The sequence below is a fragment of the Lepus europaeus genome, chromosome 16, assembly GCF_033115175.1.
Source record: "Lepus europaeus isolate LE1 chromosome 16, mLepTim1.pri, whole genome shotgun sequence".
NCBI classification, from domain to species: Eukaryota; Metazoa; Chordata; class Mammalia; order Lagomorpha; family Leporidae; genus Lepus; species Lepus europaeus.
Window position 1 is genome coordinate 90818876 of NC_084842.1, and position 15189 is coordinate 90834064.

A 15189-nucleotide genomic window follows, 5' to 3' on the forward strand; every position below is an offset into this window, starting at 1 on the left:
ATCCCATATGGGCATCAGTTCGTGTCCCGGCTGCTCCACTTCCCATCCAGCTCTCTGCTGTGGCCTGGGAAAGCAGTAGAGGATGGCCAAGTCCTTAGGCCTCTGCACCCACATGGGAGACCTGGAAGAAACTCCTGGCTCCTGGCTTCAGATCAGCGCAGCTCTGGCCATTGCGGGAGTGAACCAGCTGGATAGAAGGTCGGTCTCTCTCTCTCTCTGCCTGTATGTAATTCTGCCTTTCAGACGAGATCGGACGCGTTCAGGGTGGTATGGCTGTAGACGATTCTGCCTTTCAAATAAACAAATATCTTTAAAAAAAACCCAGAGAGCTTTTCTGGGAGTCCCCACTGCAGCGTGGTTAGGTCAGAACCCCTGTTCCCCTGCAAGCTGGGCACCTCTATGGCTGTGCAGGCCAGGTCCTGAGGGCTGTAGGCAGCCTTCTGCGGTGTGCCCTCAGACGCGGGACGGGAGGCTGTCCACTGCTCAGCTGCACTGACCACACCTTCTACGTAATTTCTTTATTTTATTTCTTTATTTATTTTGACAGGCAGAGTGGGCAGTGAGAGAGAGACAGGGAGAAAGGTCTTCCTTCTGCCGCTGGTTCACCCTCCAATGGCCACTGTGGCCGGCGCATCGCGCTGATCCGATGGCAGGAGCCAGGCGCTTCTCCTGGTCTCCCATGGGGTGCAGGGCCCAAGCACTTGGGCCATCCTCCACTGCACTCCCTGGCCATAGCAGAGAGCTGGCCTGGAAGAGGAGCGACCGGGACAGAATCTGGTGCCCCGACCAGGACTAGAACCTGGTGTGCTGGCGCCGCAAGGCGGAGGATTAGCCTAGTGAGCTGTGGCGCCGGCCATAATTTCTTTATTTAAAAAAATCTATTATTTTTAAATGTACTTGAAAGGCAGAGGGACAGAGATGGATCAAGATCTCCCCTCCACCGATTCCCCTTGTGCTCACACAGCAGGGACTGTGCCAGGACCCCAGCACCAGGGTGCACACAGCAGGAAGCTGGAACTGGAGGGGAACTGAGGCTCAAACCCAAGCACTGATCTGGAACGCGCATGTCTTAGGTGGCACCTTCCTCCCTGTGCCAAATGCTCACCCCTAAACACACACACACAGACGCACATGCACGCCTATACACACACTTTGTCCTTGGTTCTGAGTCTTCAGTATCAGCACAGGACCCTGCACACATCACAGGCACATGCTCCTGCACAGCTGAGAGATCGAACTTTAGCGTCCAGTCCCAATTAGCACGCCCACTGTCCCACAGCCCCGCGCCCCTCACAGCCACGTCCCTCACAGCCACGTCACGTCCCTCAAAGCCACGTCCCTCACAGCCCACGTCACGTCCCTCACAGCCATGTCCCTCACAGCCCACGTCACGTCCCTCACAGCCACGTCACGTCCCTCACAGCCACGTCACGTCCCTCACAGCCCACGTCACGTCCCTCACAGCCACGTCACGTCCCTCACAGCCACGTCACGTCCCTCACAGCCATGTCCCTCACAGCCACATCACGTCCCTCACAGCCCACGTCACGTCCCTCACAGCCCACGTCACGTCCCTCACAGCCATGTCCCTCACAGACAACGTCACGTCCCTCACAGCCACGTCACGTCCCTCACAGCCATGTCCCTCACAGCCACATCACGTCCCTCACAGCCCACGTCACGTCCCTCACAGCCCACGTCACGTCCCTCACAGCCATGTCCCTCACAGCCATGTCACGTCCCTCACAGCCATGTCACGTCCCTCACAGCCCACGTCACGTCCCTCACAGCCACGTCACGTCCCTCACAGCCACGTCACGTCCCTCACAGCCATGTCCCTCACAGCCACATCACGTCCCTCACAGCCCACGTCACGTCCCTCACAGCCCACGTCACGTCCCTCACAGCCATGTCCCTCACAGCCACGTCACGTCCCTCACAGCCACGTCACGTCCCTCACAGCCACGTCACGTCCCTCACAGCCATGTCACGTCCCTCACAGCCATGTCCCTCACAGCCACATCACGTCCCTCACAGCCCACGTCACGTCCCTCACAGCCACGTCACGTCCCTCACAGCCATGTCACGTCCCTCACAGCCATGTCCCTCACAGCCACATCACGTCCCTCACAGCCACGTCACGTCCCTCACAGCCACGTCACGTCCCTCACAGCCACGTCACGTCCCTCACAGCCACGTCACGTCCCTCACAGCCACGTCACGTCCCTCACAGCCATGTCCCTCACAGCCAATGTCACGTCCCTCACAGCCACGTCACGTCCCTCACAGCCACGTCACGTCCCTCACAGCCACGTCACGTCCCTCACAGCCAACGTCACGTCCCTCACAGCCAACGTCACGTTTCTCACAGCCATGTCCCTCACAGACAACGTCACGTCCCTCACAGCCCACATCACGTCCCTCACAGCCACGTCACGTCCCTCACAGCCACGTCACGTCCCTCACAGCCATGTCCCTCACAGCCACATCACGTCCCTCACAGCCCACGTCACGTCCCTCACAGCCCACGTCACGTCCCTCACAGCCATGTCCCTCACAGCCACGTCACGTCCCTCACAGCCACGTCACGTCCCTCACAGCCACGTCACGTCCCTCACAGCCATGTCACGTCCCTCACAGCCATGTCCCTCACAGCCACATCACGTCCCTCACAGCCCACGTCACGTCCCTCACAGCCCACGTCACGTCCCTCACAGCCACGTCACGTCCCTCACAGCCACGTCACGTCCCTCACAGCCATGTCCCTCACAGCCACGTCACGTCCCTCACAGCCACGTCACGTCCCTCACAGCCAACGTCACGTCCCTCACAGCCCACGTCACGTCCCTCACAGCCACGTCACGTCCCTCACAGCCACGTCACGTCCCTCACAGCCCACGTCCCTCACAGCCCCACATCCAATTCAGGTTCTGACCAAGCAGAACACATTACCTCTGGTCCTTTATGACCCTGTCCTCACTGAAGGGTCTGGACCCCAACCTTACAGCAACAACACCTAGCCAACAGTCACCTCTGGTGGGCTCCACTGGCCACAGGTCCCCCACCCCCAAAGGAGGGAGCACAGCTTTCTCAGGGTTCAACCGGCACGGCCCATGGACATTCCTATTTCCACACAGCTCTCTCTGGATCTCGTCAGCTTCCTGTGTTCTGTGAAAGACTGAACCCTGCAATCTTTTCACGCACTACTGTGAACCGACTACTCTCTCCACTCCGGCCTCCAGGGGGCTGCTGACAGAGGGAAAGGTGGACACGGGACATAATGTCCCCACAGGGCAGAGTTCCGGCGACATGGTGAAGATGCACCCGGCGTTACCTTGTCTATAGTGAGCATGTAGAAGTGAGTGATGTCGTTCTCGTGCGCGTGTTTGATCCTTGCCATACACTCCTCTTCGTCAATCAGCTCACCAACGTACTCGTTAACAAACTCTCCCTGGAAAGCAGAGAAGCGTGGTGAGCGCGGGCCTTCCTGTCCACGGCTCGGCATGGAGCTGCAGACGGCACGCCAGCCAGCCAGAACAGGGACTTCCGACTCACAAGACCAGGGCGGGCAGGGCCTGCACAGTTCTCATTGTGCGGCCCCTCTCCTCAGGGCTCATGACTGGAAGTCTCTGTGGAAAACCTACCCAAGCATTCGGAAAGTGGCAACATTCTCCTCTCCTAAGAGCGCTGCCTGACCTGGAGCATCCACACAGCTCCATCACCAAGAGCCTGACAGCCACCCAGCCAGAGTCCCCATGGCAGGCAGAGGAGCAAGGCTGCCTTGGGTATTTCTAAGCCGCCTTTTCCATCTGGGCTGGGACTGGCACCAGGGCTCATTCCCTGTGCTCTATCAACCCGTGGGTCTGAGACCACCCAACCTGAGGCACAGCCAAACCACAGCAGGGCCGAGCTGCGGCAAGCCGAGCGGCTCCACCTGTCTGCTTGCGTAGCGATGCCCCTCATGCGTCTGAGGCCGGAGATGGAGCTTCCTAACGAGACTGCCCTAGCCTGTGCCGAGACTGCCTCACACCTGCTGGGCAGGTGGTCTGCCCTAGCCTGTGCCGAGACTGCCTCACACCTGCTGGGCAGGTGGTCTGCCCTAGCCTGTGCCGAGACTGCCTCACACCTGCTGGGCAGGTGCAGTCTGCCCTAGCCTGTGCCGAGACTGCCTCACACCTGCTGGGCAGGTGGTTCTGCTCTGAGGAAAGCAGTCGCCATTTCACAAAACCTTTTACTTCAGAAAAGCAACCATGGAAATGGAAACCCTGACTTACTGAACGCTTTAAGGGAATTTGTATATTTTGACTTTGATAATTTTTCCTGTGACATCTTAAGATTTCATTGTAGTGAATTCAATTCAAAAATATGGTTAAAAACACCCTTCTCACATGAATGCAAAACCACAAGTAAATCGAAGTCCAGGCCACCAGAGCTATAATTTCCTGGAATGGGGGGGGGGGGGGCCACACACCTTTCTGATGTCCCTCTTGGCCACCAGGCCCCAGCCTTTGCCATCTGTCTTGATGATTTTGGTCTCTGGGTACTGGCGTTTGGTGAAGCACTGGTTCTGGCAGTGCTCGCCCGCGGGGCACACCTGCGGGTGGCACTCGAACATCAACATCCTGTTCAGGCACTCGGAATCCAGGCCACAGGGGTTCTCATCCGTAGGCTTACAGTTGCACTTGGGGATTTCAGAAATATCAGCCGTATAGATCTGCACTTTCCCATAAGGCTTATTCACCTGCAAGGGGAAAGGAAGCGTCTTGGCCCACACAGGGACAGCCTCGTGGACCCCTGTACGCCTGAGGCGCTCTGGGACACACACAGCGATCCCAGCACAGGAGGCTGACGGTCAACCCCTGACCTGGTAGCTTTAGAACAGGGCAGGGGCCAGCGCCGCAGCTCAATAGGCTCATCCTCCGCCTGTGGGGCCGGCACACCAGGTTCTAGTCCCGATTGGGGCACCGGATTCTGTCCCGGTTGCCCCTCTTCCAGTCCAGCTCTCTGCTGTGGCCCAGGAAGGCAGTGGAGGATGGCCCAAGTGCTTGGGCCCTGTACCCACATGGGAGACCAGGAGAAGCACCTGGCTCCTGGCTTCGGATCAGCGCGACGCGCCGGCCGCAGCACACCGGCCTGGCAGCCATTGGAGGGTGAACCAACGGCAAAGGAAGACCTTTCTCTCTGTCTCTCTCACACTGTCCACTCTGCCTGTCAAAAAAATAAATTAAAAAAAAAAAAAAAAACCAGGGCAGGAGGCAGCACTGCATTACGCCACTGCCTGCAACACCACCGTCCCACATTGCAGCTCAAGTCCCCGCCGCTCCACTTCCAGTCCAGCTCCCTGCTAATACACCTTAGGAAGGCAGCAGAGGATGGCCCAAGTCCTTGGGCCCCAGTCACTCATGTGGGAGGCCCGGATGGAGCTCCTCTTGGCTCCTGGTTTTGACCTGGCCCAGCCCTGGCCATTGCAGTCATTTGGGAGTGAATCAGAAGATGGAAGATCTCCCTGCCTCTCTGTCTCTCCTTCTGTCACTCTGCTTTTCAAATGAATAAATCTTTAAAGAGAGAGAGAACACGAATGTGGGACTGCTGTGTGAGGTACTCATCCCAGGACCCACTCTGTTACCTGCTTGTGCTCCTGACCTCCGAGAGCGAGCTCACCCTGACCTGGGCACGCTGCAGGGGAGAGTAAGAGAAAGCCTGTGCCCACTGCACCGTGCAGGGCAGGGGTCGCACAGAGGCCGGCGCCGGGTGCTCAGCAGCCTCACACCTCTGACCCTCCCCCACCCACAGTGGGCCACACAGGAGGCCCAAGCAACTGGGCCATCATCTGCCGCCTTCCTAGGCACATCAGCAGGAAGTGGAGCAGCCAGGACTCAACCCAGTGCTCCAACTTGGGATTCGAGTGTCCCAAGCCGTGGCTTAACCTGCTGAGCCACACACCTACTCCAGGATTCCCTTCTCACTGCTGTGAAACAGATACACCTGAGAGAACAATCTGGAAATGCTCCCCAAGATCTAAAAGTTTCACACTGTGTGACTGTTTGGGGAATCAGTTCCTAAGAAAATATTAAATACAGAGGAATAGAAATTATTTTCCTTACATACAAACACACCAAGTACAGCCAGATTTCAGAAGCAATATGGAGCACACGTGTGTGGAAAGGCGGCCAACACAGGCCACTCTGAGGAAGAGGCACAAGGTGCCCAGAGCATGTGCCTGGCCACACCTCCTCCCACCTCTGGAGATGTGTGGACACCGGCTCTGCCAGGGCCCTGGACTCCACAGTCCGCCCAGGACACACAAGAGCGCCCTGGACCGTACCCTCCCTGTGCTCTGAGGAAGGAGGGTCCTCGTGTCTCACTGGCTCCAGCCGAGGGAGCCAGGCTGGTTTCCTCCTCCCTGAGCTTGTCTGGTGTGGGTGACAGCAGGGCCCGCCCCAGCCCTGCTCGGGCTACTAGCCTGAGCGTCACACTCTAAGGCAAACAATGAGCCTGCACTGTCACCCTCGCGTGAGGGGGACACCTCGGCAGCAACCGCTTCCACTGCCGGTGGACCGACGGGCGCGGCTCTGGCTCACGCCAGTCCTCTCGGACTGTCCATGGACTTGAGGACCGTGCATTCGCGCACACACACACACACGCATGCACACATGAGCTCCTGCGTGTCACCTTGATGTGCTTGTAGGGTGGGGGCTTGCGCTCGCTCTCTTGTGTTTCTCGGGCCTCCCTCTGAAGTTTGACTTCCCGGAAACGAGCCTCAGCTTCCTGCAGAGCTACAACAGTCGGTGAAAGGCAATTCAGAGACTCTGGTCAACACATACATGCACATTTTGAGCTCTATATTTAATGGATTATTACAAACTTTCACTGGCACATGTGATCTCTAAATCCAGAGGTTATGGCAAACTATGAAAGGGCAGGTGTTTTAAAAGCTGCAGAATGTCCCAAGCAGACAATGCTTCACAGAGCTACAGATCTCGTGGCTGCCCGGGGCTGGCTCAGCAGAGAGAGCTCCAAGCTTTGCTTCTGTCTGCAGCCGAGAGCAAGCGCAGGCGCGAGGCCCAGGACTCACCGTCCGAAGACAGAAACAAACGAGAGGCTCCAGGAACAGCAGGAGCAGCACAGATCATGAAGCCAGCCAGAAGCCAACGCTCGGGTCTGCCTGAGCTGGGCCACTGGCGGTCACTGACAGGCGCGGCTGCTCAAGACCACACGTGACCATGGCGCGCCCACAGCCGCCGCACTGAGTGCGTGAGGCCACCTCCATCCTTCCTGAGACCTCCGAGGACATCGTGTGCCAAGGAGCCCAAGGACAGGGACGGCTCAGGCAGCTCAGTGCAGCCTGTGAGGTCCCTGGCAGCATTCCAAGTGTGGACCCCTGCCCACCACAGCACGGCAACACTGGCTGATGTCCAGCCTCCTCCCTCCCTGCTACCTCAAGTAAACTCCGGCTCTGCCAGCAAGGCAGCCGGGTCCCCACCTCTCTTCCCTGTGGCTGGGGCCCACACTGACTGCGCAGTGCTATGTCCACCTGCCCATCCCCGATACCATGGGGCATCCAGTGCCCAGCTGCAGGCAGACGTGAGCTGCCTGGAGAGCAGTGCACAGACCTAAGCGGAAAACGTCCCTCCCCACGTGCACGTTCACAAAGGCAAGCACACAGAGTGTGAGTTAGCACTGAAAACAATCTCCTAAAAACGGCCTGCTACCTGCTAATGGAATGCTCTAGAAAGTTATTAACTACCGCGTCTTTTCCTGTGCCTCACACACGAGTCAGTCAGAAAACTGGTTTTCTAGTGGAGAACGACAGACAGAGTGGTTAGTTCACAGTTCCACAGAGGTCAACTCCAAGCAGCAGAAATGAGTCACAGCAGACGCACAGAGAACACAAGAACACACGTGCACGAGTGCCCACCGCGCCCCCAAATCTCCGTACCGTTTTTGAAGACTCTTCCAATCCCTCTGACCCCCTGGTAGCGGCTGCCCCGGTCCCCCTCCATGTACGGGAATACTCGCGCCTGATGCGTCCAGTAATAATCTTTAGACCCAAAGAAAAACACAGGGAATTCTCCAATCTCGTGCTTCATTTTCTGAATATTTGGGGGAACATTTTTGGGATGGCAAACTTCTGCCGGCCACCATCTATTATAAATATTAAAAACAGGGTTCATAGATTCCTCAGACAGCGACAGAAACTGCAACACTGCAAGTAAAGTGAAACGCGCACGTGGGAACACAGACAGACGCGGGCTCTGTTCGCACACCTGTAGTTCCCCAGCTTAACCCAGATGATGTCCTGGAAGTGCAGCCTCTTCCCCGCCCTGCAGTCATTGCAGAACCAGCTGCCATCGGGCATGTCGATGTTCAGGCAGTCGGGGTGGAAGGCGGCCGGGCAGGACTCACAGCACAGGAGGCTGCCGCCTGCAACGGGAGGGTGGGCGGGCTCAGCTGGCGGCGGCTGCACACAGACCACCTCGACCTTCGTTTTAAAACAGCAATCCGTTCCTTATCACAGAGGTAATACGACACGTAGTGAAATGCTACGGTTCATTTATAGACACGGGGACTGGCCTTATGAGTTACAGCTAACTCAGACACACGGCTAAGCCACTGCCTGCGATGCTGGCATCCCATATCAAAGTGCCGGTTCCACTCCCAGCTGCTCTGCCTCTGACGCAGCTTCCTGCTCATGTGCTTAGCAAGCAGCAGATGAGGTCCCAGTGCTTGGGCCCTGCCAGCCGTCTGGAGATCCGGATGGAGCTCCCAGCTATCAGCCCTGACTACTGTGGCCATCTGGGGAGTGAACCAGCAGGTAGATGGAAGACCTCTCTCTTTGATGCTTTGCCTTTCAAATAAATAGATACATCTTTAAACACAAACAAACAGATATACTATGTGAAACCGTGGACCACCAAGTGTGGAAACATGGAAAACTGGTCAGTAAAGCGAGCTGGTCACCGGCCCAGGCGCCAGCCCAGGCCCTCACCTTTGGAGCACACGAAGCACCAGCTCACGTTGACGTGGGCGTGGTGCCTCTTCCCCTTCCGAGCAGTGAAGTGGCCCGTGCAGATGATGCTGTGGGAGGCGATCACCGCGCAGCCTGCTGCCAGGCAGGCGTCCCCTCCGTGATAGGCGACGGGGCAGCGCACACATCGCATCATTTTACCTGCAGACACAGACGTCCACCTGAGCACCTCAGACACTGCCGGCTCCCAGCACCAGCAACGGCTAAGCTGCACATGGCTGGGGACTCGGGGAGGAAACAAATCTGAAACGTTTTATGAAAACAGTCTTCCTCAAGGCAGAGGTGCTTCCAAACGTCTGAGAAAACGGATGAGCCCCCGACCAGTGTTGGAGCTGGGCACTCCAGGAGCAACTTCCCCAAACCTCCCAGAACTGCCCAACGCCTGGTGGAGAGCCGTCAGCGTCAGAAAGCGTCGGCCATCCTCCACCCCACACACCAGAGAGGAAGCAAGGTAGATGTAACGCCATCTTACAACGTCTTTCTCATGTGAACAGCCATTAAAACCAGAACGAATATAACCTATCAAAATGGTTCAAGGGCCAGCGCCGCGGCTCACTAGGCTAATCCTCCACCTGCGGTGCCGGCACCCCGGGTTCTAGTCCCAGTCAGGGCACCGGATTCTGTCCCGGTTGCTCCTCTTCCAGCCCAGCTCTCTGCTGTGGCCCGGGAAGGCAGTGGAAGATGGCCCAAGTGCTTGGGCCCTGCACCCGATTGGGAGACCAGGAGGAAGCACCCGGCTCCTGGCTTCGGATAGGCGCAGCGCACCGGCCGAGGCAGCCATTAGGGAGGTGAACCAATGAAAGGAAGATTTTTCTGTCTCTCTCTCTAATTCTGCCTGTCCAAAAAAAAAGGTTCAAAGGCTGTCCTTCTCTTAACACTAAGATTCTTTTTTTTTTTTTGACAGGCAGAGTGGACAGTGAGAGAGAGACAGAGAGAAAGGTCTTCCTTTTGCCGTTGGTTCACCCTCCAATGGCCGCCACGGTAGGCGCGCTGCGGCCGGCGCACCGCGCTGATCCGATGGCAGGAGCCAGGTGCTTATCCTGGTCTCCCATGGGGTGCAGAGCCCAAGCACTTGGGCCATCCTCCACTGCACTCCCTGGCCACAGCAGAGAGCTGGCCTGGAAGAGGGGCAACCAGGACAGGATCGGTGCCCCGACCAGGACTAGAACCCGGTGTGCCGGCGCCGCAAGGCGGAGGATTAGCCTAACACTAAGAATCTTTAAGGTTACATTGAGGATAGGAAAGAAGGGAGAATGAGGACAGCTCTCGCATCCAAGAAAAATCCAAACTCAACCCCATGCCAAGTCAGTGAAGGAGCGGCTGAGCGTCAGGTGACCCTGGCGGGGAGCCGGCGAGGCCGGGGCGTCCGTTACCTTTCGAGGGCCTTGGACCGGACGGGTGGGAAGCGTGGCAGCTCACACAGCTGTGTAGAGGGCAGCGAAAGCCCCGGCTCTCAAACACCGTGAGAGGGTACTTTCTCACGCAAGCTTCATGGTAGAACTTCCCACACTGGGTCACGACGCAGCGCTTGACATCCATCTGGCTCTCCTTGCACACGAAGCACGAGTGAACCCCTAACGAGCAGGCGGAGAGAGGGTGGGAGACAACTTCAAACAACAAGAACTGAACTTCCACTCCAGGCCACCAGGCTCACGCGGCCAGCTCCGCTCTGGAGGCAGCCTGTGCTCTCTTCCCAGCCTGACGCGGGCAGCGTTCTTCAGGAAGTCCAGCCAGGGGAGGCCGCCCTCACCGGTACCACCCCTCCCTCCTGAATGCAGCTTATGGTCCCAGGCAGACACACACCCAGAGCGGCGGCTGCGCCCAGCTGCTTCTGCCCCCGGGGCCCATTCTGAGAAGCCAGGAGACTGCTCAGGCCCAGAAGGTGGACGAGGGGCCGTGGCTGTGGCTATCTAGGCTCAGGGCATGTGTGAGAACAGCCAGACCTGGCAGGTGGACGTGTGTGTGCGCACGTGCGTGTGTGTGCGTGTGTGTGCGTGTGTGTGGCTGTGCAGCCCATCCGCTTATCTTGGCTCAGGGCGTGTGTGAGAACAGCCAGACCCAACAGGTGGACAAGTGTGGGGTGTGTGTGTGCACGCGTGTGTGTGGTGTGTGTGTGTGCATGTGGTGTGTGCCTGTGTGTGGCTGTGCAGCCCGTCAGCCTGTCTTGGCATCATTTTACCTGCAGACACAGACGTCCACCTGAGACACCTCAGACACTGCCGGCTCCCAGCACCAGCAACGGCTAAGCCTGCACATGACTGGGGACTGTGTGTGAGGACAGCCAGACCCAGCAGGTGGACATGTGTGTATGTGCGGCTGTGCTGCCCGTCCGCCTGTCTTGGCTCAGGGCATGTGTGAAGACAGCCAGACCCGGCTGCTGGACATGTGTGTGTTTGTGGTGTGTGTGGCTGTGCTGCCCGTCCGCCTGTCTTGGCTCAGGGCATGTGTGAGCACAGCCAGACCCGGCAGGTGGACGTGTGTGTGTGGTATGTGTGTGCGTGTGTGTGGCTGTGCTGCCCGTCCGCCTGTCTTGGCTCAGGGCATGTGTGAAGACAGCCAGACCCGGCTGCTGGACATGTGTGTGTTTGTGGTGTGTGCGTGTGTGTGTGTGTGGCTGTGCTGCCCGTCCACCTGTCTTGGCTCAGGGCATGTGAGGCCAGACCCGGCAGGTGGACGTGTGTGTGGGGTGTGTGTGTGTGACTGTGCTGCCCATCCGCCTGTCTTGGCTCAGGGCATGTGAGGCCAGACCCGTCAGGTGGACATGTGTGTGTTTGTGGTGTGTGTGGCTGTGCTGCCCGTCCGCCTGTCTTGGCTCAGGGCGTGTATGAGGACAGCCAGACCCGGCAGGTGGACGTGTGTTTGGGGTGTGTGTGTGTGTGTGTGTGGCTGTGCTGCCCGTCTGCCTGTCTTGGCTCAGGGCATGTGTGAGCACAGCCAGACCCGGCAGGTGGACGTGTGTGTGGGGTGTGTGTGTGTGGCTGTGCTGCCCGTCCGCCTGTCTTGGCTCAGGGCATGTGTGAGGCCAGACCCGGCAGGTGGACATGTGTGTGGGATGTGTGTGTGTGGCTGTGCTGCCCGTCCGCCTGTCTTGGCTCAGGGTGTGTGTGAGGACAGCCAGACCCGGCAGGTGGACGTGTGTGTGTGTGTGTGGCTGTGCTGCCCGTCCGCCTGTCTTGGCTCAGGGCGTGTGTGAGGACAGCCAGACCCGGCAGGTGGACGTGTGTGTGTGTGTGTGGCTGTGCTGCCCGTCCGCCTGTCTTGGCTCAGGGCGTGTGTGAGGACAGCCAGACCCGGCAGGTGGACGTGTGTGTGGGGTGTGTGTGTGTGTGGCTGTGCTGCCCATCCGCCTGTCTTGGCTCAGGGCGTGTGTGAGGACAGCCAGGCCCCTCGGGTCAGCTCACAGCTGTTCTTTCTGCTGGAGTGGAAGCTCACACTGACGCTGTGTCTTCTTCCTGTGAACTCCCGTGTTCAGCGGGAAGGAGCGGCAGAACTCCAGCCTGGGACGGGTCGCGGCACACTGGGTGAGCTGCGGGTGCTGGGAGGAGGGGGAGCCTGCCCTGACCCGCCCACCCCGGACCACCTGCCTCAGACGCAGCACTTGCCTGAGGCACACTCGCTGCAGGTGAACCTCCCTTCTGGTCTCCTGGAGAGCCCGAGGCAGGCCAGGTGGAATGCGCCACAGCAGGGGCCTTCGCACAGCAGCAGGCTGCCCGTCTTCTCGCACAGCTGCGACAGGGACAGAAAGGGCGGCGTCAGGAGTGCCCTGCACCTTTCCTGGGTGCAGTAACACTGACTGCTCCCAGCCGCAGAAAACCCCACTCTGTCACTCAAAGAAACAACCGTCTGTGGATAATGAACAGTGTCAGGCGGAAACCGGAGGGCAGCACAAGCTCACAGACGCCGTGAACTAGCTGTGCCGTGCACAGGCGTGCACTTCCTACAGCAAGCAAGGATTACAACCAGGGCGGGAAGGGCCGACACAGCGCCGCGGGGACAGGCGGGGCACCGGCCTGACGGGCACACCGAGGCAGAGATCAGTTGTGCCTGGCTGGTGATGGCGAGCGCTCCGCACACACCAACAGTCCCACCCAGAAGCTCCAACTTGATTGGAGTCTTGTGGGTGGGACCGGGGCTGAGCAAGGTCACTGTGCCAGTACACAGCACAGGCAGGACAGCAGCCCAGGCCCTGGCTCCCAAGTCATCACAGCTCCCACACCAGCATGGCCGCCCAGGGCCAGGCCGACGAGGTGTGCGTTCTAGCAGGGAGACGGAGACCTCAGCTCAGCTCCCGCCCTCTTCCCACACAGGCCGCACTGATCACGCGAGACGCACCCTACATGTGAGCTGGCGACGCTGCAGGCAACCTAACTCCCCCGGAGCAGGAACCATGAGTGGTGATGGGCGCGGGGAGGGGTCTGGAGGAAGGAAGGGGCGGGCAGGGCCCACGCTACCTTGCCTCACCTGACACACGTACTCCTTCTTGGCGGCCACTCCGCGTTCAGACTTTTTAGATGAGACGGACGCCTCTGTCTGTGTTTCGTCCGCACTTTCATACGGGGACTCTGAGGGCTCGTCTCCCGGACTGTCCGACACCTGGAGATGAAGGAGGTGGGCCACAGTTCACTAGTCACAGAAGACAGTGGGCAGACACGGCTGTCACACACGGGCCCCGCCCCGCCTCCTCGCCCATGGGGTGCGCTGGCTGCACATCCTCCACCCGTTGTGGCGATGAAACTTGTTGGCTGAGCGGTGCGGGGAGCTCAGAGTGGACTCTGCCCCACCTAGCACTGCATGTACATGTGCGCACGCCTATGCCTTACAGATGAGATCAGCTCGCCCTGTGGCTCGGGGCCCAAGCATCTCAGCCTTTCTTACCAATGCTCAGTCCAACTAGTCTAAGACATACACGCTCACACCGCAAGACTTTAAAGGAACCAAGGCGAGGCATTGAAGCGAAGGCTCCGTGAGGTGGCTGTGCCGTCACCATGCTGCAGGTAACAGTGGGCTCTTCCGGAAGGTGTTCCTTCACTGAGCGACTCGCACCTGCACACTGCCTGTTCTCTTCCCCCTCCTGTCGCCCGTCCCCCCATCCCTCCACCCCCAAGTACTTCACAGTTCCTCTCTCCCCCCCACCAGGAGAGCAAGGCGGGGGAGGCAAAATCCGCATGCCGTTGCTAACATTCACATCTACGTAGGAGGCCCAGGAGCAGCTGTGGAAGTCGTGTACACGCGTGACCTGCAGGTGACCACAAAGGCCACGCTAAAACCTCACCTCACACCCAGTGTTTCACCCACACCTGACAAGCATTTTTAGCAAATGTTCACATGAAAAAAAAAAAAAAAAAAGCGGGCGCCTTCTTTGTCTAGCTGCCACCTTGGGTGTCGTAAGGCGTTCGGTCTCTTCACTGTTGGGCAGGCCAGTGTTGGAAGTGGAACAGAGCCACAGCAGGAGCCACACCCCCGATCACGGGCCTGCGTGCTCCAAGTTGGCTGGCTGCCAGTGAACAAAAGCTGAAAGCTGGAACTGGGCCATATCAGAAAAGCAAAACCAAACCCCACCAGCAAATCTGACCAGTCCTGTGGCCTCATCAATGAGCCTTTTCCAGGTTTAGCTCATTGAATTAGAGGGGACAATGGAAGAAAAACATGGACAAAAAGTAAACACAGGAGTCTCTGCAGACTTAAAATCAGCGCTCGGGTGGGCAGACGTCCCCAGGGCTTTCGCCGGTGCTGGCTGCGGACTCGGCAGGGACAGGCGCACGGGCCCTGTTCCTACTCACTAGACACAGCCGGCGAAAACACGAAGTCACAGAGAAGCAGCCAGCGAGACGGTCTTCTCAGCTTTCCAGGAGGATGAACGCACATTAGAGCAGGGTCACGTTTACGGTCACTGGGACTCACACCCCTCACTCGCCAGCAGCCAGAAAGAGGCTCTGAGTGCAAACTCCAAGCACAAGCACTGATCAAACAGGGCAACAGACTGGGGGGGAGGGGCGACGCTGAGCACTTCTGAGGGGAGACTGCAGTGGGCGCTGGAGGAGCTGCTGGTCACTTGGCCTGGCCAGGGCCCTGCTTACCGAGCAGCCCCTGTGGCCAGCAGAGGCTGACCTCTAACTGACGGAGGAGCCGAGGCCCACGGAAAGGGGCCTTCATCAGCGGCT

At 58.6% G+C, this 15189-nt stretch overlaps 1 protein-coding gene across 2 annotated transcripts in view; it reads right to left on the minus strand.

Moving 5' to 3' along the window:
* Positions 1–15189, minus strand: part of NSD2 (nuclear receptor binding SET domain protein 2) — a 99138-nt gene that overhangs the window by 11697 nt on the left and 72252 nt on the right. Inside the window, exons 10-18 of one of the 2 annotated variants that reach the window (XM_062212723.1) lie at positions 13490–13621; positions 12631–12754; positions 10402–10602; positions 8990–9169; positions 8268–8424; positions 7940–8145; positions 6673–6776; positions 4472–4741; positions 3335–3451 (exon numbers count right to left, since the gene is read on the minus strand). In XM_062212723.1, the coding sequence (XP_062068707.1) occupies positions 3335–3451; positions 4472–4741; positions 6673–6776; positions 7940–8145; positions 8268–8424; positions 8990–9169; positions 10402–10602; positions 12631–12754; positions 13490–13621 (1491 nt within the window). Of the gene's footprint in view, positions 1–3334; positions 3452–4471; positions 4742–6672; positions 6777–7939; positions 8146–8267; positions 8425–8989; positions 9170–10401; positions 10603–12630; positions 12755–13489; positions 13622–15189 lie in introns of those variants that run through there. The other variant, XM_062212725.1, reaches the window with a different exon arrangement.